Here is a 27,418-nt window from a genome sequence, read left to right as displayed (position 1 = left end):
GGGCACACAGCCGCTGCCTGCTCCGGCCGGCTCCTCTCGGGCGGCTGGCTCCGCCCCCACCCACACTTCTCCAGCCCAAGCGGCCAGCGTTGCGTTCTCCTCGGCCATCGGGGCTGCTCAGCTGTCCCCACTGCTGCCATCCCCGCCGCTGCCTCAAGCGAGGGGCTCGCGGCTGCCCTTGTCATGCCTTTGGGGCCAAGACCGCCCTCCACTGTGTCTCCCCGGCGGCTGGCGGGGCCGGCAAATCCGGGCGTCGCACCCTTTGCTTCAGCTGAGCCGGGACAGAAGGACTCCCCTCAGGTCTCCCTTGGACCGCGCCCCGCGTGAAGTGGTGGCCACGAGAGCCGCAGTAGAAGGAGGAAAGAGCCGTGTGCGGCTCTCGAGCCACAGGTTCCCGACCTATGGGCTAATCACAGCCCCACATATCTCACAAGGTGTCTGTTGTGGGGAGGGACAGAGTTTGTAAGCCACTTTGAGACTCTTTATAGAAGAGAAAGGTGGGGTACATATCCAAATTCTTCTTCTTCAGCAACAACAAAGAGGGTATTAATGAATCCATATATGATCATTTGCTTTCCTTTTCTGCTGTATGTTATTAATGTACATACATGTGTCATGTAGATGAAGGGAAAAGCCATAAACAAAAAGGGCCACCAAGAGCTATGGCCAGCCCCCGGCAAGGATTACCTTTTCCCTCTCTGAAATGACAACCAATTCCGTGACTTGCCTGGTTCCATGGAAGATACGCACCTCTTGACCTTCCTGCAAATAAACTGAAGGCACTGAAAGTTTGGGGTAAATAAGACATGCATGCACTGTGAAGCATTTGGAAATATAATGGAGCAACCAAAGTTTTCCAGTGCATTGATTCCACACTGGAAATAAGATCAGATAATTCAGAACTCTTAACATCCAGGGACAAATTTGGATGAGGAGAATTTTAGCATCATCCTTAAAGCCTGTTTTCTTCCAGCACTTCACATTTGATTGACTTTCAGCACTGACTGTCCTGTTCATCATCTGAAGGAACCTTGGTGACTTTGTGCACTAGGGTTTTTTTCTATCAGATCTCTCAACAAAGCCACAAGTTCCCAGGGAATTTTGCAGTATGATTGGCTGACCATGGTTGGAGACAGAATGATAGAACTCTTGGTCTGAGCCAGTAAGACAGAGTTCTTACATTAAAGTTCAAAATCATTTTCTGTTGGCTGCACATTCATTGATTGATTGATTGATTGATTGATTGATTGATTGATTGATTGATTGATTGATTGATTGATTGATTGAATTTGTAGACCGCCCCATCCCCGAGGGGCTCTGGGCGGTGCACAACAATATTCATTACAATCAGTAAAATTATTAAACCAATAAAATCTATTAAAATCTATTAAAAGCAGCGGTCAATACAAAGATATCAGGCACCCCAAAACCCAATTTAATTAGAGGCCTCCCTAAGGAAAGGGAACGGCCGGACTCCCCTCTAAGAGGGTAGCATATGGTGGTAATCGAATATAGAGAGAGGGGGGCACACATCATGCGCAAGAGAACTGATGGAGGCATGCCATGAAGGGTAGGCATTACATCATCAGCAGCTGGTGTCAGACGTTTGGGTCACTCTTTTGAAAAACTGCCCAGTGTTCTCCAGATGGTGCATGGAGGCAGAGCTCTTGGACATGGTGAGCTGTTCAGGAGCTCTGCATATGCCTTGCTGGTTTTGGCAAGTGGCACAGCTTTGTCACCAACACTAGCAAGTTGGCAAGGGATATGTGGCCACTTGGATGGATGGGTCTACCTACCTGGCAAATGCTTCAGTTTCCCACAGGGAGTCCTACTCAGCTCATCTATCTTTCTTCATATGTCTGCCTTTCAACAAGCCATGAAGCTTGACAAGAGAGAATGGGAGAGGAAGTCATAAGAACATAAGAAATGTCCTGCTGCATCAAACCAGAGGTCCATATAGCCCAGGGGTGGCCAACCTATGTTAAACCGCTCAAGTTTAAAGGCTCCACTTTTGTTTCCTCTGCTATTCGCGCCTGCCATTTTTTGCCACTTCAGGGATTCTCTGTGCTGCCTGACATTTGCTGAGTGTTCCTCACAGATGTTTCCTCAGCTGGCATCATGGCTGCCCACTATTTCAGTGTTTAAAGGGCATGAACTAACTTAGTTTTTCCTGGTGATTAGGAGAACTGAAATAGTGGGCAGCTGCGATGCCAGCGGAGGAAACGTACGTAGGGAACACTCTGCAAATGGTGGGCAGAACAGAGAATCCCTGAAGCAACAGAAAATGGCAGAAAAAAAGAACCATATTCACTGGAAACACTTTATTTTTCCACACTATGTGACAAAAAAAGAGAGGAAAAGGTTCTTTTTATAACATCTGCAAGACATTTTATTTGTGTTGTGCGGAAAAAGCCATTGTCTTAGCACTGACAGTCAATGCTTGCACTGATCATTTGGAGAGATAAATTCTGCAAGGCTATTTGTCATAATGATATTGCTCCCCTTCCTGTGGCACACTGAGGACTGGCCTTGCGTGTGTGTATAGAGCGAGAGATGATAGCTCAGTGTAGTGATTCTGCCCTGTGCAACATTTGTGGCTTTGTCCCAAGTGGACTTTTGGTCCTACCCATTTTTGTGATCTGTAAACATTATGGGAGAAAAGGTGGCATCCTTTAACATCTGCCCTATCCAGTAACACTCCCCTCTCCAATTCCCCTCCCCATCCAAGCAAATCAGCAAAACAACAGATTGTAGTATGGGGGACTGATGACTGTGTGCTTCCTGAAAGATTTCTTTAGGCCAGAAGTTTGGCATGCGGCCTCTGCCAGGCAGTGGGTGAGTTGCCGGCTGTGGCAGCCAAATGGCCAGGATGTGACCTTCATTCATTTTGGGCGGCAAGGGAGGATGCCTGGTGGAGAGAGACAGGCATCTTTGATTGAAGGAACCAGAAGGCAATGCAGTTTCTTAAGCAGCCTGTTTGTTTTTACTGTGCTTTCAACAGTGACTTTCAGACTCAGTACATTGACGGACTTCTTTCCACAGCTGCTGAAAAGCCATTGCACACCTATGAAGATACCTTTATACCATTAGCTGGTCTAGAGTGATGCTAGCAATAGCTGTGTAGGGTCTCGGACAGAAGTCCTACTTAGGCTGGTTTTGCACGTTCAAAATGCCCCTTGGTAGATCTGGGAGCATGCCTGCCACGGGGCTTTTTGCCCTGCTGTTGACTTTGCACTGCTCCCTAGTTCTTCGTGGGATTCGTGGCAGGGCCAGCGTGTTATGCCCCAAATGTTTCTGCCCAAGTCCAGTGCTTCTCCATTTGCACCACAGGCTCTTCCACAATGTCTTCCATGCATACACGGATAACCTCCATTTCCCGCATTCTGATTGGCTGAACCCGTTCTCCACACTCACTTGCACTATTTTAGTTTTAAATGGCTCTGAACACAAAACAGGCACTGAGGATCACTGCCCTTGGGGGCCTCCGTCTAAAATTCTTGCATGTACGACGAAATCGCCATCCCGCACACCCCCTCTGTGTAAAATCTAGATCTAAAATCCTCGTGTGTGCGAGAAAACCGGCACCCTCCTGTTCGTGGCGCCTACACACGCTGCTTTTCTGTCCAAGATTTCTCCCTCCTTTCTAAAACCAAGGTTACTCCCTCTGCTTACTTTTTCCCACTGCAGGGGGGGGGGGGCACTGATTATTGGTGCCTGTCCATTGTTGGGGTGGGCCAGAATGGCGAGGCGGGAAAAATGGCCCCAGTTCTGCTACTGAGGAGTTTTGCACTCCGGCAGAAGCTACTGGAGCAACAAAGGGGCATTTCAGAAGAACCCTGACCTTTGCAGTTCAGGAAATTCGTGGAGCAAAGTCAATGCCGCAGGGTAGCTCTGGGGCAAAAACGTGGCAACCACGCAGCAGCACTGGGGGCTGTGCGGAACTCCCAATTGCATTGGGGCATTCCCCGTGGCAACAGAGGAGCAATTTCGCTGTGCAAAATCAGCCTTAGTGCCTTTAAACAAAGGTCTTTATAAATTCCAGGGATACTGATCCTGGGATGATCTTCATGAAAATCAGATGTTCTACCACAGTGGTGCAGATCTTCCCAACATTATTCATTTATTTGCCAAGCGAAACCATCAATGAAACCACCTAGCATAGCATTGCCATTCTAATTGGCAGCGGTTTTCCAAGGGGTCAGATTCTGGATTCAAACACAGAGAGGACTTCGCCAGTGCCAGTTATCCTAAACTTCAGATATTGAGGATGGAACTAGGGGCATTTTGCATATGAAGCATGTGTGCACTTGAGCAACTGTCCCTTCCATCATGTTAAAATTCACGTGAAATGACTTCATATTGTCTCGGGTAAAAGATAAAGGTCCTCTGAGCAATTACTTACCCATGGGGCAACATCACAACGTTTACTAGGCAGACTGTGCTTATGGGTGGTTCGCCTTTGCCTTCCCCAGTTGTCTACACTTTACCCCCAGCAAGCTGGGTACTCATTTTACCAACCTCAGAAGGCTGGAAGGCTGAGTCAACCTTGAGCTGACTTCTTGAAACCGACTTCTGCCAGGATCGAACTCAGGTTGTGAGCAAAGCTTTGACTGCAGTTCTGCCACAGGGCTCTGTATACTGTCTCGGCTTTATATAGCCCACTTTTGTATGTTACAACAAGCAGCAGCTTCTCTGGGTCTCAGGCAACAGAGGGGCTTCCCCCAGCACTTGCTATTTGAGATTGTCTAAGTAGTGAGACTATGGGTTGCTGGAACCGGGCCCTCCCACGTGCAAGGCATGTCCTCTTTCTACAGTAGCTTCTTTGTGTTGTTGGCAAAAGATTCTGGGGCAGATCAGATGACTGTAATGTGCTCTCTATGGCTTTTGAAGGGTGTTCAGAAACTTGCGCTGGCTCAAAATTCAGCTGCTGCAAGGCTACCTAGGGCTTATTATGTGATTCACCAATATGGTGTTCTTCAGGTTGTGTCCCAGTCCCATCTGTAGTGCTACCTGAAATGGTGGGAGTCTCTCCCTTTTTGGAGTGGGAAATTAGCGAGAGCAGACTCTCGGCTCGGCAAAAGGTCGGGCAAGCTCGGGGTCTTTGTTGCCTTTATATACCAAGATCGGCTTTTGCAGGAAATTCTGCAGGAGAACAAGTAAAGTTTAACAGATTTATTTAAGGATCACAGGGTAGACAAGCATACAATAATCAAAGTAGCAGAACAAACACACAGTCCTAGGTTATAAGCAGTTTTGAATGGATAGGTTTGGAATAGCAGAGGAATTGGGGGAATTCTTAGGATTGGCAGCCTTATGGGCTAGCATGACTGCACTGTGCTCCCTTGTTCTTCAATACTGCAACATCTTCTGTTTGTATCTGAGCCCAACTGGGAGTGCTACTTTCAATCTTTGATGTATTAGTGGTTCATAGCTTTAATGTTGTTTGTTATTTTGTTGGCATGTTTGTGTCAGAGGCGTATCTAGGGGAAATGGAGCATCTGAGTTTTCTGGGGGGCCCCCACTCCATTTCCCCTAGATTTTGTCCCTGGCTCCCTAGATACGCCTCTGCCGGGGGGGTTCCGGTCCCTTTTTCCCTCCCCCCATGTCGGTGGTTGGGGGGCCTGAGCGGGGTGAGCAAGGGGTTTTTCACGCAGCTTTGCTTGATCCAGATTTGCAGGAGGGGAGTGGGAGGGCGGGGGCTGCAGGGGGTGGAGGAGGCAGCTGAAGAAAAGAAGCAAGGGGAGCCCTGGGGGGCAGGCTAAGATGACCCCCCCACTTGCAGGAGCCCAGAAAAGCCCCACCGACCCACCCCGTTGTGGAGAGATGCTGCGCCTGTGGCCACCTCCTGCTGCTCACCTGCCCTCCTTCTGTGCCCAGGCCATGCTGAACGACACCTTCACCCTTCACCATGACGGCAGCAGTGGCTGAGACGGCTCTCAGGTCTTCTGGCTCGCCTCAGTGCTGCGGCTCTCTTTGGTGGCAGTGGCAAGAGGCACACTGTGGCTCTGCCCTGCAGGCCGACTGAGCCAGGAAGGGAAGTGGTGGGGCGGACCAAGGCTGCTGGGCGAGCTACAGGGAGGGCGCCAGTATGAGCCGCTTCCTGGGGGCTGAGCTTTGGAGGGCCCCTCCATCTCCACCTGGCCCAAGGGCACAGTAGGGCCTGGTTCACCGCCAGCTTTTGGAAAGCCATGGGAGTTCTGCGCTCTTGCTCAGCAGACCCACTGGCCTTCTGCGACCCCGAATCCCCCCTCCCTCTCCCTGACGCCGGCGGGAAACATGGACGTGGCCGGCGGGCACCGCATGTGGGGTTCCTTACCAGGCGGGCTGGTGGGTGCGCAGCTGTAAGGGGTGTGACCATGTGGGGGGCGATTTTCCGCCCCCCACATGATCAAATGGCCTGAGCCCAAGGAAATGCGACCCCACATGTCCCTGTGGGTGGTTCGCCACTGCTTTGTGTGCCACCTTGGGAAATATCCTTGATGGACAGAAAGATGGGACTTAATTTTTGTATTTAGCTTTTCTAATTAACATTTTTATTCACATTAGTATTGCTGCTGGTCTTCATGGGTGCTTTTTATGTTTTGGTTCTTTAATATAGTTGTGTATTTTTGTGCTATTCTGTTTTTTATATATTCTACTTCACTTTAAATATAACATTGTGGAAGCCAGGCAGCATATACATTTTTTAAAATGTGAGTATTTTAAAAAATGGACTAGGATGGTTTCTCTGTTCATGCCGGCTACTGTCTGATCCTCCTGTAGCACTGAAGACAAGATTAGAACCCTGGTTTAGGTTTTAAGAGCCCATGGATACATGTCCCGTTTTAATGACTTGACACATTTGGGTCCTAAATTACTTCATTCTCTTCTCACATTGCCTCTGCTTTCCTTTTTTCAGCCTGCAATGTTACCATCCACAACCGCTGTAAGGATACCTTACCAAACTGTACCAAAGTCAAGCAGAAGGTGAGTGTGGGGTGATGGGAGCTCTTTTTTGGCAACTCCAAGGAGAAACGTTGGGAGAGAAAATTGTGAGAGCTGGTGGCATCATGCTGGCTGATATGAACTGCACCACTGCTTTATGCAAGCATAGACCAGAATCACATATCCATTGCAAAGCACAGCAAGGTGACAATTTTAACTGTCAATCAGCCTTTTTGTATGGCCATTGGTCAAGGTCAGAGGCCTAATTCAGGTGGGTTTAGAGCTGCCTTTCTGTTTTTCACACATGAGTAACAACACTGAGAGAAGAGCTGAAAATCACTTAAAACGATGAGAGGGAACTTGGTCCTGAAGAGCTCCACTGTCTTTTTTGTTTTAAGGCTGCAACTCAAGAATTAGTGTATGGTTGTAGGGTTTCCAGGTTTCCCAGGATTGGAGAGGGATCTTACCAGGCATGAAATTAGGCCTAGGCCTTGATACCATTGGTTTGATGACTTAACTTCCAGAAGTGATGTCATCACATCACTAATGATGAGTGAGTCACTCTGATTTTTGGGCAAAGATTCTTTGGTAAAAGTGACATCACTTCTGAAAATGATATCATCATGCCAGTGACATCAAGTCCTGGACCTCATTCCTGGTAAGACCCCTGCCAGCTAGCTGGGAGCCATCAGGGAGTGGGGGGGGGAGGGGAGGGGGCAAACCCAAGGGTGGTGACCCGGCAACCCTAGTTTGACTGCTGGACTGGAAACGGAGAGATCCAGGTTTGGATTCCCACTCAGCTATGGAAGCATTGCTTGTTAAGCCACTCCGTCTATCTCAACATAATCTCTCCTTTAGAGCATTGTTGGCTATGGGGATAAAATGGAGGAGAAGAGCATGATGCAAACTGCTTTGGGGCCTCATTGGAGAGAAAAGCAGGATATGAATGTTAAAAAAAATCATGCATGATATCTCAGAAATCAGCAGTGCCTGGATGAAAATTCAGCAGTAGGGGCTCAGGTTTCAGTGCAATTTTTGGTTGGAGAAGGAGTGTAAATTCTGCTAAAGGAACATGCCGAGAAAAACTGCTTGGCCACTTTCACAGAATGTATTCTGATGACAAAACCTGACTGTTCTTGATGCAGAAATACACCAAGCTCTTGTCTCTAATGCCAAAGTTTAGGACAGACAGGCCCTGCCCCAAAGAGTATGCAGTGGACAAATGAAGTCTCATTCTCTCAAGTTAATCGATCAACAAACACAGAAATCTTTCCCAACATCAATTACTCAAGGGCTAAAACAGATGTAACAGTTTCTGCTCAGTACAAAGTAAATTCTATGTGCACACCGCTGCCATTTGTCCTTCAGTTTGGACTGAAGCCATACAGAAGAGAGGGACAGTGGTTTAACCCTTCAAGCTGCACCCGTTTTCAGTAATCGATACTGGGCTTCCCACGCTGTAATTAGCATTCCTTAAAACTGCTAATAACAGTCTAGGGAGCCTAGTTTCCATTAGCAAAAGCAAGCATGACTTGAAGAGCTAAATCGGTTTCCTTTTCCATGTGGCCCCAAACTGAATTGCAGCTCTGTGTGTGCTTAACTTTACTTTGTACAAACCAGCCCTTTCCCTCTGAAGATGCCAGTCACAGATGCAGGCGAAACGTCAGGAGAAAATCCTACTGGAACATGGCCATACAACCCAGAATCCATACAACCCAGAAAACCCCCAGCATCCTAGCGATTCCGGCCGTGAAAGCTTTCAACAATAAACCGATCTTTGTTATATCTGTCTTGCCCCCACCCCCTACCCCCTTATCCTAAAAATGCCAGAGATTCAACCTGGAGCCTTCCCCCTGCAAGCAAGTGCTCTCACATTGAGCACTGTCTCATCTTTAGCCCAATACTGCCAATTCAGACTAGCAGTGGCAATTACAGAGAGAGTTCTTTCCCAGATCCTTTCAACTGATGCTGTCAGGAACAGAATACCAGGCCAGACTTCCAGCTAGGACAGTGATGGCGAACCTTTTTGAGACCGAGTGCCCAAATTGCAACCCAAACCCCACTTATTTATCGCAAAGTTCCAACCCGGCAATCTAACCTGAATGCAGAGGTTTTAGTTTAGAAAAAAACCGGTTGGCTCCCTCTTCCTCCGTCCCACCTGCTCGAGAAGGGGCCAGACTGCTCTAGCCTCCAGCAAGTCCCGCGCACATCGCTCTGTGCCTCTCTAGCATCTCTGCCTCCTCTGCACCCCACCCCTTTGGGCAACAGCCACCTGGAGCACAGGCACCAAGCTCGCCAGGTGAGTCCTCCCTGCTTACCGCAGTGCGTGCACATCATGCTCAGTGGCCCAGGCCACCCTAGATGTGTGTGTGTGGGGGTGTGATTTTCCACCCCCCACATTACGAACTCTGTGGGCGCATGCCCACAGAGAGGGCTCCGAGTGCCATCTCTGGCACCTGTGCCATAGGTTCGCCATCACTGAGCTAGGAGGTTAACATCTACACTGACTGAGAGCAGCTCATATCCAGAGAAAGTCCTTACCAACCCAAGATCCTTTTGAAATAGAGTTGCCAGGGTTGAGCCTGGGGCCTCCCACATGTGAAGTACATGTTGTTCTGCTGATGGACAGCTTAGGGAGAGGAAGTGGAGAGGCTGTGGATTCACAGGTAAGGCAGGGGATTGGATATGAAGGCTCTTGGCCATGTGGAAGTTCCACTGAGGTCATGACCCTCCCCATAACTTGATGCTACCATCCCTGTTCCAAACCTAACAATTGAAAAGCAGTGGGAAGATGCATCAAAGCTACTTCCCTTCCCCTTCCCCTTCCCCCAGTTGAACTTAGTGGAAATAACCCAACTGATTACTTTTCTCTCCTCCTTGTAGCAGCAAAAGGCCGCCTTGCTCAAGAACAATACAGCATTGCAGTCGGTGTCTCTGAGGTCCAAAAGTGAGTGGAGCTACATCTCATGTGGGTTAAAGTGGTTCAGGAGAGAAGGGCAACGGGAGGCAGCTGTGAGGGACAGGTTTCCTCTGCAAAAGCAAGCGACTTCATTAACAGAGACAGTGGAGACGAGCAGTAAGAACCCCCGGGAAAGAACAGGTTTAGATCCACTTCCTGGCTGTGAGGAGAAGACTCAGTCTTGCAACTGACTTCCTTTGCTAAAGATCAGCCCCAGATATTGTTTTCTTAAGATCTGAAAATGAGTGAAAGCATATGCTCTTTTAAGCATATGCAGACTAGCTTCCTTCCCAAACCATGTCTCAGAGACTTGGAGGAAGGGGATGTGAAAGTACTTCACACGTAATTTGGAAATTTGCTGCCACAGGTTACAGTTGGTTACTTACAACTCAGCTGGTGGCTTAGATAGCTTTAAAAGGGGAAGAGAGAAATTCATGGAAGTTGATGGGTGTATCTGGGGCTGTTAGCCACTGTTCAAAGGCAGTATATGTGTGGATCCCAGTTGCTGGGGGCCTTTCGTTGTTGCAGATTGCTTCCTGTAAGTGTTTGGTTTGTTGGTGTGAGATGGATTTCTGACTCTATCTAGTCAGGCTCCTTTTCCGTGGCTTCCAGGCAATCTTGAACCCCAGCACTTCTCTACACCAGCGTGGTATAGTGGTTAAGAGCAGGTTAATTCTAATCTGGAGAACCAGGTTTGATTCCCCACTTCTCCACCTGAGTGGCAGAGGCTTATCTGGTGAACCAGCTGTGTTTCCGCACCTGCCTCAGAAGGTGTCTGTTGTGGGGAGAGGAAGTGAAAGGAGCTGGTAAGCCACCTTGAGTCTCCTTACAGGAGAGAAAGGTGGGGTTTAAATCCAAACCCTTCTTCTTCTTTGTTAGAACCAGGGCTTTTTTCCTACCTGGGAGGCATGATTATTCTCTAGAGAAGAACAAAAGTCTGTTTTGCCATCCTTATTGCGGCTGTGTGATCTCATTGTTTTTAATTTTTTAGCGACCATTAGGGAGCGCCCCAGTTCTGCCATATACCCCTCAGAGAGCTTCCGCCAGACCCTGCTGGGATCCCGCCGGGGCCGTCCCACGTTGTCGCTTTCCAAAAGTGTCTCTACCACCAACATTGCAGGGTAAGTGTTGAAGTGATGGAAGAATGGACAACCTTATTGGGGACTCTCTCAAAACATGGGCCCTTTTTGTAAACAAATGCCAAGGTATAGTATCAGACTTGAATGAAACTGCTTATTCCAGCTTGGCCCTATTACCAGGGATGGAGACTTCAGCTGGCCCAATTTAATGCAGCTTGTCTCTGGTAGATTGTGGTATCCATCTTTCAGAAAAGCAGAGGCGTACCGGCAGAAAATGGCACATGGGGCAAGACCTTATTTTTCTCCTTAGTCTCTAGAAGTGAAGTGGATGGGTGGGTGTATTTTTTCCCTACAGCAGAGCACGTTATTGCACGTTCATGAATACTAAAATACTGAGCAGCCTGCCTCTCCACATTGGCAAGGCTCATTTTGAACTGTTGACAGTGAATTAAAAGACATGTTTTTCTGTTAATCCCTAAAAAGTATACACTTCTTCACTTTTTAACACTGCAGGGGAAAATAAACACAGCGAATAGAATTTTCAGTAATGTTTAATGGCGGTATTCAGTTACTAATCTTGTTAACCAAGAATATAAGTGCCATAAGCATAGTTCTGTTTTGACTTGTGAGATATTGGAGGGAGATCTGTGAGATATTATCTAGGGAGATTTGTGTTCAAATACTTGCATGTCCATTAGGCAAACGGAGCCCAAATTTTCATAGCCTAACCTACCACACAGAGTCACTGTATGGGGAAAAAACAGTCTTTGTATACTGGTGGTTGTGGGTTTTCCGGGCTGTGTGGCCGTGGTCTGGTAGATCTTGTTCCTAACGTTTTGCCTGCATCTGTGGCCGGCATCTTCAGAGGTGTATCACAGAGAGAAACATGTTACACAGTGTGAAACACTAGGAACAAGATCTACCAGACCATGGCCACACAGCCCGGAAAACCCACAACAACCAGTTGAATCCAGTTATGGAAGCCTTCGACAATACAATCTTTGTATACCTATGCAATATCTGACAAATAATGAGGCAATATTACTACTAGGATCCCATCTTCTATCCTTAGTATTTTTTATTATTAAAGAATCTTGGGTAGCTGCTAAGAAGGCTTTGTCCTACCTGAAAGGCTTGAGAACATCTGCTGGTCACAGAAGACTGCACTGAGCTGGGTGCACCCAGGGGCTGGCTTGGCAGAAGGTAGTCTCCAGAGGCTCATGCATTCAACTTTTCTTCTTCCCACCTAGGACTTTCAACGATGAATCCCCCTTGGGGCTCAGGAGAATCCTGTCCCAGTCTACAGATTCCCTTAATATGCGCAACCGAACACTCTCTGTAGAATCGCTGATTGATGAAGGTAAGATAGAGAAGAGTGAATGGGGCTTCAGTGAACTCTCATTCATTCACTCATTCACTCAGTCATTAATTTTGCAGGCTACCCTTGTACCCTTCCCTTTTCAGGCTTAGGGCATCTTCCAACATGGAACAAGTACAATAAAACGGTGCACATCCTCTGTTAATCGAATCTGTCCATAAGATACGTATCTAGTTGATGATAAAATCACATAAATTAAAACAGAAAACAGGGAACAGGATGGGAAGAGCGAAGTCAGTAGATGGAAAACAACATTGCTGCCTCAACCACAAACTTGGTGGCACAGCTGTGTCTTGCAGACCCTGTGGAATTTCACCAAATCCCACAAGGTCTAGGCCTCCTTTAAGGTGTTCCACATGGCTTCAGCCAGAGCCAAAAACTCTGAATGCCCATTCAATTGGTACCAGGTGATTGTCCCTTGTGAAGGGTATTCCAGAACTGAAATTCTGCTGCGGGATAGGCCTGATTCAGCATCACCATTCACCTAACTTTAGAAGGCAAGGGCACAAAGAACAGAACCTCTGAAGAGTTCTCAAAGAAGGAGCAGGTTCCAGTGGGAGCAGATGGTCCTTAAGATACCACAGATCTGGACTAGCCAGAACTCCGACTTGCATATGTATGTATACACACACACAGGCACCATTATACACTTCCCAATGAAAATAAAAGTTGGTTGCTTGATTGTTGCATGGCAAGGAAGTTTTGCCGGTTGGTTTCTTTGGCTGAGCCAGCCTTGTATGCAGGTTACTGTTAGCTAATCAAGGTGGGCAGGTTCCTGGACTAAAAGGAAGGGAGTGGAAGCAAGAGATAGTGTGGCCTTCTGGATATCGCCTAAGCCACGAGGGACTTTGTTTCAAAACTCCAAAGGGATTTGGGCCCCTTCCGCACATTTAGAATAATGCACATTCAGTCCACTTCCACAATTGTTTGAAAGTGGATTTTGCTATTCCGCACAGAAAAATCCAGCTTCAAAGGGCATTGAAAGTGGATTGGAAGTGCATTATTCTGCATGTGCGGAAGGGGCCTTGCTTGTGACTGTGTTGTATGTTGATGGCTCCTAATGCACCTTTGCCGTACGTTGTGGCACAGATCAGTTTTCTGAGGGCCCAAAAAGGTTTTGTTTCGCTTTTGTCCTCCCGTTCTCCTTCACCACCTTTGCTTTTCTCTCTCTCTCTTGCCCCAGGAGCCGAGGTCATGTACAACCAGCTGATGAGTGATTTTGAGATGGGCGATAAGGACTTCGAGGCTGATTCCTGGAGCCTGGCGGTGGATAATAACTTCTTGCAGCAGCACAAGAAGGAGGTCATGAAACGGCAAGATGTCATCTATGGTGAGCGGTTGTGTTCAAGCCTCCTCTCCCCACACCAGCCTATTAAACTCTCACAGCAGTTCAGCAATGAACGAAGGCCCAGCCACATATTGGAGGGAGATGCCAACCCGGGTCTCCCTGGCAATACATTTAAAAAATCACAGTTTGACAGCTTTGCAATAGCATTTCCATGCCCACTTCTGCTCCCACTTTGCTGGCTGCTGATTGCATGGGCAGGAGAGCACAGATGAGGCAGTGCAGTGAAGTCTGGGATTTTTTGAGCTATATGTTACCAGGGTAATGCACATTGGAGGTGCCCACATATTCCCACCCCCTTCCGCAATAGCAAGTAATTGGGATTTCAGACAACTTTCTGTACAAAGTGGATCTTTAGGATGATTCATAATAGAATCATGCAGCCAAATTGATTAATACATAACCAAACGTACCAAGTAGCCAGTCCCAAGAGGGTTAATTTTTGTTAGGAAGAGGTTCTTCTGTTTTGCAGTGTTCCTCCTTTTGAAGTTGTCTGGGCCCTCTACATCGGGGTGTCCAACTCCGGCTCTTCAGTTGTTCATGGACTACAATTCCCATCAGACCCTGCTGGCATGACCTGATGGGAATTGTAGTCCGTGAACAGCTGAAGCGCCAGAGTTGGACACCTGTGCTCTATGTCCTCAGCTCCAGGCTGGTCCTGTGGCAGGCAGATCTTCTTCCACCTTAGTTTCTTTCATCTCTCCACTCTCTCCCCCTTCAGAATTGATTCAGACGGAACTCCACCATGTGCAGACACTGAAGATCATGACCAACCTCTTCCGGAAGGGGATGTTGGAAGACCTCCAGATGGACCCAACGGTGGTGCAGAGCATGTTCCCCTGCGTAGATGAGCTCAGTGAGATCCACGACCGCTTCCTGGTGCAACTCCTTGAGCGCCGCAAGGAGTCACTGGCCACCGACAGCAACAAGAACTTTGTCATCAATCGGCTGGGAGACATCCTTGTTCAGCAGGTGATCCCACCGTTTGCCACCCCAAGTCCGTTTGGCCAGCCAGGCCAAGGGCTTGATTACTCATTCATTATTTACTCGAGTTAAAATATTTGGATCTAGCCTTCCAGTATACTTTTAAACTTCTATGGTGGGTAAAGACAAATGCAGTATAAATATCCCTCTGTTCAATCTAATAAAATAATTAACTCAGTCATTCAGCATGATAGGGCTTAGCAGGGATGGATATTAAAAATTTGGGGTAATTAAATAGCGTTTCATTTGACATCTGAATGCCCATTCAATTGGTACCAAGTGATTGTCCCTTGTGAAGGGTATTCCAGAACTGAAATTCTGCTGCGGGATAGGCCTGTTTCAGCATCACCATTCACCTAACTTTAGAAGGCAGGGGCACAAAGAACAGAACCTCTGAAGAAGTTCTCAAAGAAGGAGCAGGTTCCAGTGGGAGCAGATGGTCCTTCAGATACCACAGATCTGGACTGCTCTGTAACTAGGTCATAAACTAGGATGTGAGTCCAGGCAGGAAGGAAAGGTGGTATGGTATAGAGCAGGGCTCTGCAACCTGCGGCTCTCCAGATGTTCATGGACTACAATTCCCATCAGCCCATGGCCAATTGGCCATGCTGGCAGGGGCTGATGGGAATTGTAGTCCATGAACATCTGGAGAGCCGCAGGTTGCAGAGCCCTGGTATAGAGTGACGAATCTCGTTAGATCTTGGAATCTAAGGAGGGTCATTCTTGGGTGGAAAACCACAAAGGAAGGCAAAGGAGGCGGGGGAGGAGTTTGGATTTATACCCCCCCCTTTCTCTCCTGTAAGAAGACTCAAAGGGACTTATCTCCTTTCCCTACCCGGCCCCCCCACAACAAACACCCTGTGAGGTGGGTGGGACTGAGAGAGCTCTGAAGAACTGTGACTAGCCCAAGGTCACCCAGCTGGCACGCGTTGGAGTGCACAAGCTAATCTGGTTCCCCAGATAAGCCTCCATAGCTCAAGTGGCAGAGCAGAGCATTCAAACCCGGTTCTTCAGATTAGAGTGCACCTGCTCTTAACCACTACACCACTGCTGCCAAGAGAGAAGGTTAAGAAAACTGAGGGCCAAACTTCCCAATTTCTTCATGCGGCTGCCCCTTGTTGCATCTTGTTATTTCTTCATTTTTTTACACATGTAAAGAGGTGGCATAGAAATATTTTAGAACAAATAAATACAATGGAATGTGTGGGCCAGAGGGATGAAAGCTCCCCCCCTCTCCTGCCACTTCCCCTGTGTTTTCTTGTTCAAAGTATTTCTCTCCTGGGCCCTGGAAGTGAACTGGGCTGGAGAGGAAAGTGCTTGAACCCGCAGGGACAAGGCAGAGGAGGGGAGAGGCTTTAACTGCCTTCACTCACACACTGTATTTACAGAAAACAAAGAGAGGGAGAGAGAGGTACAGACACGTTTGCTTCAATATATGACCGGCGCAGCCATATGAACAGAGGCACGTGGCTGCCCCCATCAGGTTTCTTTTGGCCTGTGCCAGAGCCAGGGTCTGTAGTCAAGAAGCGCAAGCTGGAGAGGCAAAGATGAATAAAGTAGTTGAGTGAATTTGCATGGTTTCTATCTCCCCTGCAGCAAGGTATGACCTCACTCCTGTGTTCCTGCCTTTCAGTTTTCAGGCACCAGTGCTGAGCAAATGAAGAAGGCTTACTCAGAGTTCTGTAGCCGTCACAGCAAGGCCGTGAAGCTTTATAAAGAGCTGTTCACCCGGGACAAGAAATTCCAGCAGTTCATTCGAGTAAGGAGTTTCTTCTCTCCCCTCCCCAGTTCCTTACAGTCAAACCCCATCCATCTCCGTGGATCAGGGAGCGATAAGAGTGAAAGGGTGGTGCATGGCAGTGTTGTGCCAGAGGAATGTTTGAAGCCTTGTCTTAGGAAGAAGAAGAAGTTTGGATTGATACCCCTCCCCTCTTTCTCTCCTGTAAGGAGATTCAAAGGGACTTACAATCTCCTTTCCCTCCCCCTCCCCCCCCCACACAACAAACACCCTGTGAGGTGGGTGGGACTAAGACAGCTCTGAAGAACTGTGACTAGCCCAAGGTCACCCAGCTGGCATGTGTTGGAGTGCACAAGCTAATCTGGTTCCCCAGATAAGCCTCCACAGCTCAAGTGGCAGAGCAGAGAATCAAACCTGGTTCTCCAGATTACATCACACCTGCTTTTAACCACTCCACCACAATGAAGTCATTTGATATGTCAGCAGACTGTTCTGTGACCTGAGTGTTTTGCCTGTCTCTTCCACCTTCCCCAGAGGCTGACGCGGTCAACGGTGCTACGCCGTCACGGTGTGCAGGAGTGCATCCTTCTGGTCACCCAGCGCATCACTAAATACCCTGGGCTTATTGACAGAATCCTGCAGAACTCCAAAGGTACAAGTTATTGGATCAGCTTTCAACGGAAGGGAAGCATGGTGTATATGTGTATGGGGGGGGGGGACCATATGACACCTGTGGTCCCTTAATTTCTGGACCCAGGAGCCAAGAAACCTTGACAAGGCGGATAAACTAGACTAAAGATGGTAGATCCATCAGGATCAGACACCCCTCTTCTGGCAGATCTAGGTTTATGGACTCGGGCTTCCAACTTCCCCAGGTAACGAAGTGGATCAGCGGGATCTGAGCATAGCCTTGACCCAGGTCAAGGAGCTGCTTTCTACGATCGACCAGGAGGTGCACGATTATGAGAAGAATGCTCGGCTGCAGGAGATCTACGGGCGGCTGGATGTGCGTGCCAAGGCCGATCTGGCCAAGGGCTCTTTCTGCAGCGAAGAGTTGCTGCGGCGGAAGCTGGTACACGATGGCTCCATGCTCTGGAAGACAGCTGCTGGGCGCTTTAAAGGTGGGTGGAGTCCGATGTCTTATCAATGCTTTGTTAACCCTTGAATGGCAGGACTGTACTTAAAAGAGGGATCCTGATCATAAGTGAATGGCGTAATTGTGAGCAGGGGAAATCCTTTGACATAAAGGAGTAGGGGAAGATGCTGTGGGGTTTGAAGCAACTTCCCTTTAACAAAACCATAGCTACTACAGTAGCAGAGTGGCCGTGTCCTGGGGTGGCTTGGAGGACCGCAAAGGCAGAATGAGGTCACGGTGATGATTGGAAGCCACTTCTGACCTTGTGGGATAGGAGAGAATTCATGAGCACAAGAGTCATGAATGGCTTGTCCACCGCCCCTCTTTAATGCGTTATAGCACATAATATTGTCTTATGCTGGGTGAGACTGTTTGTCTACCTGGCCCTGTACGGACAGCTTCAAATGGGATATGGTTCCCAACAGTTCTTCTCAGATCTGATACTTGAGATCCCCCTAAGACTAGTATATGTGCAGAGCAAATTGTATTCCTCTGCTTTCAGTAGCCTAACATTTATAACAGGTGTCAAACTGCAGCCCTCCAGATGTTATGGACTACAGTTCCCATCATCCCCTGCCAGCATGATCTAAGCCAACTACACACAATCAGTTTACAAACCACAGATTGTGGCCTCCTGGGTACTGGATGCACACACCCTTCCTATTTTTATAGTCCCTGGCAGGCAGAAAAATCAGGAGGTTTATTTAATCCTCCAGGAGCCTGGCTGCTGAACTGTGTTCAGTTCAGTTGTGGAGACAGAGTTTTGCAGGGCACTGAAACCCTGAATAGTACCAGCATTCTGAGATTTCACAGCCTATCTTTGCAATCCTGAGAAGTAGAAACATACTATCTTTTTTTTTTAATGAAAGCCTGAGATTCCCAGGATGCCACGTTCTGACTGAACAAATTCTGGGGCCAGATTAAACTAACTACCCTATCTCCCCCGAAGCCTCATTCATTTTAACTCACTTCTGAGATTCTCAAGAGTGATTGCTTCTTAAAAACAATCATTTATAATGTATTGTCAAAGGCTTTCACAGCCGGAATCACTAGGGTGTTGTGGGTTTTCCGGGTTGTATGGCTGTGTCCCAGTAGCATTTTCTCCTGACGTTTCGCCTGCATCTGTGGCTGACATCTTATGAAGATCCTCTGAAGATGCCAGCCACAGATGCAGGCAAAATGTCAGGAGAAAATGCTACTGGGACACGGCCATACAACCCGGAAAACCCACAACACTCTAATCATTTATAACCTTCCGTTGGCAACTTCTCTCCCCTCTCCCTTTCCTCTGCAGATGTTCTCGTTGTCCTGATGACAGATGTCCTCATCTTCCTGCAGGAGAAGGATCAGAAATACAACTTCCCCAGCCTGGTGAGTGACTATTGGCTTGCTATGACTCTGAGCTGATGTCAGGTACCAGGGGCATAAAGCCAGCTGCTCTTGTGGTGACAATCAGGCATCTGGTTCTCTGCACCGCCATGGGAGATTGATAGCAAGGAGAGGAGACTGCTGGCTTGCTTTCTGCGGTACTTCAGCCTCCATCATTATGAAGGATCAGAAAGTGATGCTGCACTCACCAAATTATCAGAGATCAGAAGACACAACAATCCATCTGGTCCCATCAGGGTTTTAATTCTCTGACCCACTTCCTCAGTCCAAGTAATGTATCACGCAGGCAGTGGCGTAGTGCCAACAGGGCGGAGGCACGATGGGGTGGGACGGGACATGGAGGGGGGGTGTTCTGGGGCAGGGGTGGGCAGCGCTGCAGCAGGGGCACAGGGCCCACGTGTGCCCCGGACTCAGTTCCCCCTCACTGCCCCCGTGCATTCAGGTACAAGCTAAGCTACTCTGATTCTTTCCCCTTCCCTTTCACACTGACTGGGTGTGCCGCCTACCCATGCAGTGGTCTGTCTGCTTCCAACATCACTACCTCATAGAGTTGGAAGGGGGCCCATCCCTTGTTTGGCGCAGAGCAATCCTGACAGATGGCTGTCCAGCCTCTCCTGGAAGAGTGATGTTTTATGGTCAAGCTGCTCTTACTGCTTGGCTGTTTCTCCCAATGCTTAATTGAAGTCTGCCCTCCTGTCGTCTTGTTCTTGGGCTATATTTTTCTTGAGGGGGTTAGCACTGACATTTTCGCCAAATAGCTCGATTTTGGGCATTTTCAGGGATAGGTTGACAGCATGCATGTCTTCAGCAATGCTGTCCATTCACAGTTTCTTTGGTTTCCACGTGGGCGGTGGCCTCCAGGGTCAAAGTTCAGGGCTGTTTTTGCAACAGAACTTTCCTCCAGTCGCATAATGTGCCTGTACCACCGGAGCCGTGCTTCCCTCATTTTCTTTGTTATTGGTTAATTCCAAGTCTTCCCTCCCGTGACTTACGCTTATTAGATCTAGTTGAGGTTGGGCTTGTGTGATTTGCCCATTTCTGCTGTGACTGCTGATACAACTCAGCAGCTCTTCCACATGGTGGGTTTCTGTGCATTTTCCCTGCCCTGGCAGCAGCCGATAAGGACTTACATTCACAACTGACATAATGTTATAGCATCACAACACTATTGCAATTAGTCAAGTTCTCTGAATTCCCAGCTGTCATTTAAAAAAAAAGTCTGTCCCCTTTCTTTTTTGGAGTTAATAAGTGGGAAAGCATAACTCCATAATGAAAAGGGCTACAGATGCTGTAACAGTATTCTACTGCTGATTAAAACACACACACACACACAGAGCAAAAGTGCTCTGCTGGCTGAGGAAGGAGATGGCTGCTGTGTGTTGAGGGCAAGTTAGAATGGCAGCAGTGCGGGCAGGATTGGCAAGTTCCAGAATTTCGCATCCACACGGATGCCGCCCCAGCTTTGCTTCCATCTTTCCAAAACATCACAGCAAAGCAGGTATGAGAAAGAGCACAGCAAAGACAGGGAAGTTGGGGGAAAACAACCCACTTCCCACTAGCCTGTAAACTAGGGAAAACAACTGGTGTGTGACTCTAGCCTTGCCCTGTGAAGCAGCAAAGAACAAGTCCTTGCCCTCCAGTCCAGACTGCCAGCTGAGACACCTGGATTCTGCAGTCAGATGGCGGCCGATGAGATTCTCAGCTAAGTTTGCTTCCCTTACACAGGACAAGCGACCTGTGATCTCTCTCGAAAACCTGATTGTCCGAGATGTCGCCAACCAGGAGAAGGGCATGTTCCTCATCAGCGCTGCCCCGCTGGAGATGTATGAGGTGCACACTGCCTCCCGGGAGGACCGCAACACCTGGATGAAACTCATCCAGCAGACCGTCAAGCTGTGAGTGGTGTTGCTGCTCGGACAGCTGGTGCAGCTGTTGCTTCTGTCCTCTTAGGCTGCTGCTCATAGCACACAGGTGTAATCTCAGGAAGCAGCATTTGTAAAGGGCTTCTTCCTTTTTCCATCCCTAAAGCCAGAATTGCTTTCAGAACATCCAAAAAATGTATGGGTCATAATCCCTCCCACCAAACTCTGAACCCTGCTGGGATGTAAAGTGGCTGTGATTATCAAGGGAAGAGATGTTGCCGTATGTTAAATGAGATCAGCACAGTCTGTAGCAGCTGTAAGAGGCAGAATATGAGCATATAAAGGTCCCTCATACAGGGCTTAAGATCATTGGTGTAAACTGTCCAGTGATTTTTCCTTGAGATCCTTTAGTGGAGATCCTTTAAGTTAGGGATGCCTGGGATTGAACTCTGGGCCTTAGGCACATCGCATGTGGTCTACCATGGAGTGATGGTTCCTTCACTGTTTCTGGTGTTAGCAGCATAATGCTGTCTGTAGCATGGTATAGTGGTTAAAGGCGGCAAATCTAGAGAACTGGATTCCCCACTCCTCTTCATGAAGCCTGCTGGGTGACCTTGGGCTAGTCCAGGGGTCTGCAACCTGTGGCTCTCCAGATGTTCATGGGCTATAATTCCCATCAGCCCCTGCCAGCATGGCTGATGGGATTTGTAGTCCATGAACATCTGGAGAGCCGCAGGTTGCAGACTCCTGGGCTAGTCACAGTTCTCTTAGAACTCTCTCAGCCCCACCTGCCTCACAAGGTGCCTGTTAAAGTAAGAGGAAGGGAATGTGATTGTGAGCCAATTTGGGACAAGACAGAAAAGTGGAGTAAAAAATCTACTGTTCTTCTACATTTGGGGTTGGCCCATGTCAAAAGGGATACCACTTTGCTTACAGGGATACCGAAAGGGGCTATCAGAATGATCGGTGGAGCACTTCTCTAAGCAGATATAGCTGAAGCAGATATAAGTTTCTGGTGGGCGGCAGTATAGGAGGGGTACTGCCCTTGGGTCTGGGGCTTCCCAGAAGCACTGCACTACTGTTGGAAGCAGCATGCTAGACTAGATGAAAGTTTTCGCTGATCCAGCAAGGCAGTTCTTTTATTCTTGACCAGGTGGTTTTTCTTTGTCTGCTGTCTCCAGATGCCCTAACCGCGCTGATTTTCCACTCATTGAGACAGAGAATGAAGCTTCTCTTCGGAAACTAAAAGGTAGGGTACAACCTTGGTCACAACCACTCCAGAAAAGGGTGTGTTCCAACCACCTCCCTCTAGCAACATTGTTCTCCACACAGATAAGATTCAGCAACGAGACCGAGAAATCACAGGACTCCTTGAGGACAAAGTGGGGCTATTTGCTGATATCCTGGCCCTTCAGAGCGGTAGTGTGGACAGCCCCCTACCCTGCATGAATTCCCGCACTCTTTTCCGTGCTGAGTCATCAGACACTCCCCACGGCGAGAAGCTGATCCAGGAGGCCATCAGAGAAGGTAAAAAGTTGACAGCTAGCAAGTTGGAGAGGCTTTCTCCCAAAATGCCTCAGAAAGTAGGAGGAGTGGGGAGTCCTTATAAAGAGAAGAATGTATTCATTATGACAAGTGGCAGCAAGGGGGAAGAGCCAGAACTCATCAGGTTGAAGGTGAGGACTGTGGGACTATGACTGTGATGCCATGTACTTGCAGCTTAATGAGTAGAAGTTAAGGGGCTTTGGAAAGCTCAAGGCCACTACTTTAAGGCTGTTTCCCCTAGGAATGAATGACATCCACATGGTACACAGTAAAGGGACACTGCTGGGATTCAGGTGACCCAGCATCCAGTGACCCGATTCATTGTGAACCAGCCCTACAACTCCACTCATAGCTGTCTTGGGCTCTGCTGCTCACACTAGAATCTAACAGACTGTTTGGAGAATAGGATGGAACCTTGGCTCTCTTATACTTATGGATTAAGCAGCAGGTTTTAAAGAAAATTAATCATTGCTCTCTTAAAGTATTTGAAGGTCTGTCACCTAGAGGAGGGCAAGGAGCTGTTCCTGTTGCAGCAGAGAATAGAACTTGCAATAATGGTTTAAATTAAAAATGGAAAGGTTCCGACTGGATATTAGGATTTTTTTTAACAGTAAGAGTTGTTCAGTGGTGGAATCAGCTAGCTACTTATCTGCGATGCTCTTGTTACTCAAAATGGTGGGAGTCTGTCTCTTGTAGAGTGGGGAATTAGCAAGAGAAGATTCTTGGCTTAGCAAAAGATCGGGCAAACCCGAAAACGTCATTGCCCATGTGTACCAAGGTCAACTTTTGCAAGAAATCCACAGGAGAGCAAAAATATAGCAATTTTATTCAGGGATAACAGGGGAACAGAAGCAATAATCAAAGCAGCAGAACACACACACAGTCCTAGGATATAAGCAGTGTAGGGAGGATAGGTTTGAAATAGATGAAGGGAATTGGGGAATAGGGGTTATAGTCATTTGATCTTGGCATGGAAAGGCCCAATGAACAGAGCTAAGCGACCAGCGCAAGCTCTGGTAGAAGAAAGAACAACACGTTGGGGACAAAATCAACAGACAGGTGTCCAGAGATTGAACACTGGCTATTGGGAGAGGGGGATACTTACAGGGAAAAAGGGATCCTCGGGATTATGCAGAGTGGCCAGAGTGGCCCTGGACAAAGGGGAGTCTTGCCTTTCCAGGGGAAAGACAACTGGCAGACATCAACTTTAAGTGTTGAGTCATTAATCTAATAGTTTGACTACTTAGCCTGATGGGCTAAGCTGGTAGCATCCAGATGTAGGCAGGGAGCTGAATCAATCACAGCTGTAAAACAGTACCAATGTAAATAAGGTGGCTGTTAGAGAGGCAATAGTCAGAGGAAAACAGTTTTTGAGTTAGTGTCCTTCCAGCAGAAACACTTGGGGCAATTACATTAACAAGTCCTTTGTCTTTGCAGGGCCGATAGTCCAGAGCTGGAGATGGGAACGCTTTCCACTGCAGTCCTTTCATCCCTTTAGGAAGGGTGTGAGGCAGGTGTTTTGCAAGGCAGATATGGGCGAGGGCAAGTCCAGACAAGCTTTGACTGTGTCCTTCAGGGCACACTAGCCAGTGCAGAGAATGGGCAGGATGGGTAGAGATACTGTTGTCTTAAAACAGAGCCCTCCCCCCACCATGGGTCGGTCTGGTAACACTCTAGTCCAGTGGTGGTGAACCTTTGGCACTCCAGATGTTATGGACTACAATTCCCATCAGCTCCTGCCAGCATGACCAATTGGCCATGCTGGAAGGGGCTGATAGGAATTGTAGTCCATAACATCTGGAGTGCCAAAGGTTCATGGCTCTAGTCTGACCCTGAATTACGCAGGGGGTTGGGCTAGATGGCCTGTATGACCCCTTCCAACTATATGATTCTATGATAAGTGCATATCTATATCAAGATGTCTTTTCTGCTGCATTTTTATCCTGCTGTGACACATATCCTCTTGATCTAGAGAGACAAAAAGCAGCATATTTATGTAAAACTTCATGCAGGTATAATTGGTGCCTCAGTGAAGACTCATAGATCAATCAACCAGGATTTCTTTAATCAAAGTTCTAATAATGGCTGTGTGTCTCTACCCCTCCCCACCCTTTGTCTCTTTCATTGTTCCCAAACATGTCCACAGTGGAGTTTCTGAAGGATTTGTTTGTGGGACCCAGCTGGGATCGAGATCAAAACCACACCCATGATGCAAATGGCTGTTCCAGCCCAAACCCCAATAACACTACAAGTATGAAGACCTTTATCATTCTCTGCTATTCTCCCTTGCAAGACTGACTCCCCTCCTCTCCTCCTAGCTGTTTCCTAGCGATAGCTGCCCTTAGCTGTCACTGGTTCTCTGCTGTGGAAACTAGCAGCGCCCTGCTGAACTAAACCTGGGAGTTAATTCTTTTTGCGCCAGATAGTTGTTTAGCAAGTGAGCCATCTCTGGCTTTGCTGAAAAGTAAATGCATTCCTCTTCACTGAATGAAGTGAGGTTGGCTTTGTGCGGGGAGGGAAGGCAACATAGTACAGCCCAATCTCAGAAACTAAGCAGGGTCAGTACTTGGATGAGAAACCACCAAGGAAGGCTGTGCAGAGGAAGGCTGTGGCTGACCACCTGTGCTTCTCACTGGCCAGAAAGTACCTTTGCTGCCATGTGATTTGATGGCACATAAGTACTGCACTTATGTACTGCACTTATGCAGCGCAGCACTTATGTAGGCGTTATGGTGGGGAGTCTCGGGGAGGGGGCAAAGTATTTTGGAAAGGGATTCTGTCTTTCAGCTGCTGTCTCTCTCGTTGTTTTCTTACAGATGGGGAAACCGGAAGCATTAACGGCTCCCTTGAATTCAACAGGGTTGAATCAGATTCCAACCAACGTGTAAGTCTTTAGCAAGGGAGGTGGGGCGAAGGCATTTGCTCCTCACCCTCTTTTCCGTTTCCATGCAGAAGCCTACCTGTTGAGGGGTGAGCTTTGGTCTCGTAAGGAAGGCACCGGCTTGAGCTCCATGTCGGGCAAAAAGCTCCTGCAGGCACGCAGAGGATCCTGGAAGGAGGGCTGGGAGGTGCCCTAGCAGGACCTGTTGTGTTAGCAACTGTTATTTTCCCCCCAAGCGGTACCCACCATCAATACCCAGCATCAGATGTTTGGCGGTGTAGTATTTCTGAACATGGAAGTTGCATTGAAGCGTTATGACTTGCAGAAAATGTCAGCTTCTTAAAATGACAGATTCCAGGATGCTAAATGGGCCGTCCATTGCTTCTTGGGCATCGCTGCCCTGGCCCATTAGCACTGATGTTGAATACATGAAGCTGCTTTTATACTGAATCAGACAATATTCGGTCTGTCAGGGTCAGCATTATCTGCTCTGAGAGGCAACAGTTCTTCCAGCATCTCAGACCGTCTTTCGTGTCATCTGCAGCTCCGTTTAAAAGGATAACATTGCCAGAACTGAGCCTGGGATTTTTGTTTATGGAAAGATGCTTCACCTGTGGGTCATCCCCTGTTCCGGGACACCACAGATGGGCTCTGAGCAAATCCCTCATTGGCATACCTTCCTGCTGCAGAACTGAGAATTAGCTGCTGCTGATTGTCTGGACTTGTACATAGTTCCTTAGGAGAGGGGTGCGTTCGCTACCCCCTGTAGTGGGGGCCACTGACAGCCCTTCCAAATCAGGCGCGGGACCAGTTCTTGAAACCTGTCCTTTATGATATATCAGTCCATTTTTCCATGGGTAGCATATCTGACGCAACTGCATTGTGTCCCTGTAGGATGGGAATGGAAACCAGTTACAACAGAAAGCACCACAGGAGGTGAGCGGCAAGGGATTGGAGTGAGACATGGCGGGGCGGGGGGTGGGGGTAGGGGATAACAGGAGCTGGGTTCCCTGTTGCCCTGGTGGCAACTGGGGGCTTGTATATTCTTGTTGGACTGATCGCACTTTTCCTCCACCCTTCCAGGAGGTGCTGCAACGGCTCAGGGCTCTGTATTCTCTGCTTCACGGCTTGCAAGTGAGTGTGATTTGAACCATGACTTTGGAGAGGGGGGGGGATCCTGTTAAGTTGTAATGAATATCTGTCGAGTTGCTGTGTGTACGTATAAGAAGGGTAAGATGCATTCGACAATGCCCCTAAACAAGGCTGTAAAGGTTCTGTTAACAAAAGTAGACTCTGAGACAGAGTGGGTCATTTTGAGTGAAGATAGACCTAGATCAGGGGTCTGAAACCTGCGGCTCTCCAGATGTTCATGGACTACAAATCCCATCATCCCCTGCCCATGCTGGCAGGGGCTGATGGGAATTGTAGTCCATGAACATCTGGAGAGCCGCAGGTTGCAGATTCCTGACCTAGATAGTGAGAAGAAGTCCAGCTGCAGGTCAGCGTTTGCACTCGTTTGAAACGATGAGCAGATTTCCAAACTAAATCGAACTCAAGGGGACCCACAGAAGAAGTACAGAGTGCTGCTTTGCTGGCCCTTGTAGCAAATACTAAGCCACCTTCCCGCTTGCTTTTCACCCAGAATAATGGCCCAAGTTTCCTTTTTCTTTTAAGTTGAGGCTCAGGATGGGCTTTTAAATGAATAAACCATTTGGGTGCCTGAGGGAGGAAAAAGCCTTTTAAAAGCCTACATGTTTTCAGCGTAAATTCATGTTGTTGGTGGTGAAAAGTGGCACCCAGTCACAGCTGGCGGATGGCAACCTCACAGCCTCTGCATGGGCTGAGGGAATCCTGAGAGAACTGTGGCTAGCCCAAGGTCACCGAGAAGGCTTCATGTGGAGGAGTAGAGAATCGAACCCGGTTCTCTAGGTTAGTCCCACCACTCTTAGTCACTGCACCATGCTGGCTCTCTAAATTCATGTTGGGACTAGGTATATATGTGATGGCAGAGAGAAGGATTGCTCATGGTGCAGTAGAAAAACCTTTGTCCAGTTCTAAGAGAAGCAGGTCTGTTCCCATGATTCATATATGCCAAAACCTAATGCTAAAACAGAAACCAGTACAGCAGCCTCTAGTGAGAGAGTGTGAGCATTACAAAATAACATCAAACACCAACCATAGAGAGGACAGAGTGGAGAT

General features: G+C 48.1%; 1 protein-coding gene across 10 annotated transcripts in view; it reads left to right on the top strand.

The window, feature by feature from the left end:
* ARHGEF2 (Rho/Rac guanine nucleotide exchange factor 2) overlaps window positions 1–27,418 on the top strand; it is a 199,412-nt gene that overhangs the window by 162,294 nt on the left and 9,700 nt on the right. For all 10 annotated transcript variants that reach the window (XM_048513784.1, XM_048513776.1, XM_048513802.1 and 7 more), the window contains 17 exons: window positions 6,899–6,966; window positions 9,808–9,871; window positions 10,875–11,004; window positions 12,213–12,322; window positions 13,524–13,670; window positions 14,407–14,657; window positions 16,303–16,428; window positions 16,942–17,059; window positions 17,283–17,528; window positions 18,837–18,913; window positions 20,657–20,826; window positions 21,975–22,042; window positions 22,126–22,320; window positions 24,485–24,589; window positions 25,155–25,222; window positions 26,114–26,155; window positions 26,303–26,353. In XM_048513784.1, the coding sequence (XP_048369741.1) occupies window positions 6,899–6,966; window positions 9,808–9,871; window positions 10,875–11,004; window positions 12,213–12,322; window positions 13,524–13,670; window positions 14,407–14,657; window positions 16,303–16,428; window positions 16,942–17,059; window positions 17,283–17,528; window positions 18,837–18,913; window positions 20,657–20,826; window positions 21,975–22,042; window positions 22,126–22,320; window positions 24,485–24,589; window positions 25,155–25,222; window positions 26,114–26,155; window positions 26,303–26,353 (2,036 nt within the window). The remainder of the gene's footprint in view (window positions 1–6,898; window positions 6,967–9,807; window positions 9,872–10,874; window positions 11,005–12,212; window positions 12,323–13,523; window positions 13,671–14,406; window positions 14,658–16,302; window positions 16,429–16,941; window positions 17,060–17,282; window positions 17,529–18,836; window positions 18,914–20,656; window positions 20,827–21,974; window positions 22,043–22,125; window positions 22,321–24,484; window positions 24,590–25,154; window positions 25,223–26,113; window positions 26,156–26,302; window positions 26,354–27,418) is intronic.

The sequence above is a fragment of the Sphaerodactylus townsendi genome, linkage group LG01 (genome assembly GCF_021028975.2).
Source record: "Sphaerodactylus townsendi isolate TG3544 linkage group LG01, MPM_Stown_v2.3, whole genome shotgun sequence".
Lineage (NCBI taxonomy): Eukaryota > Metazoa > Chordata > Lepidosauria > Squamata > Sphaerodactylidae > Sphaerodactylus > Sphaerodactylus townsendi.
Note: the sequence above shows the minus strand (reverse complement) of the source record. Positions and strands in the feature narration are given on the sequence as shown.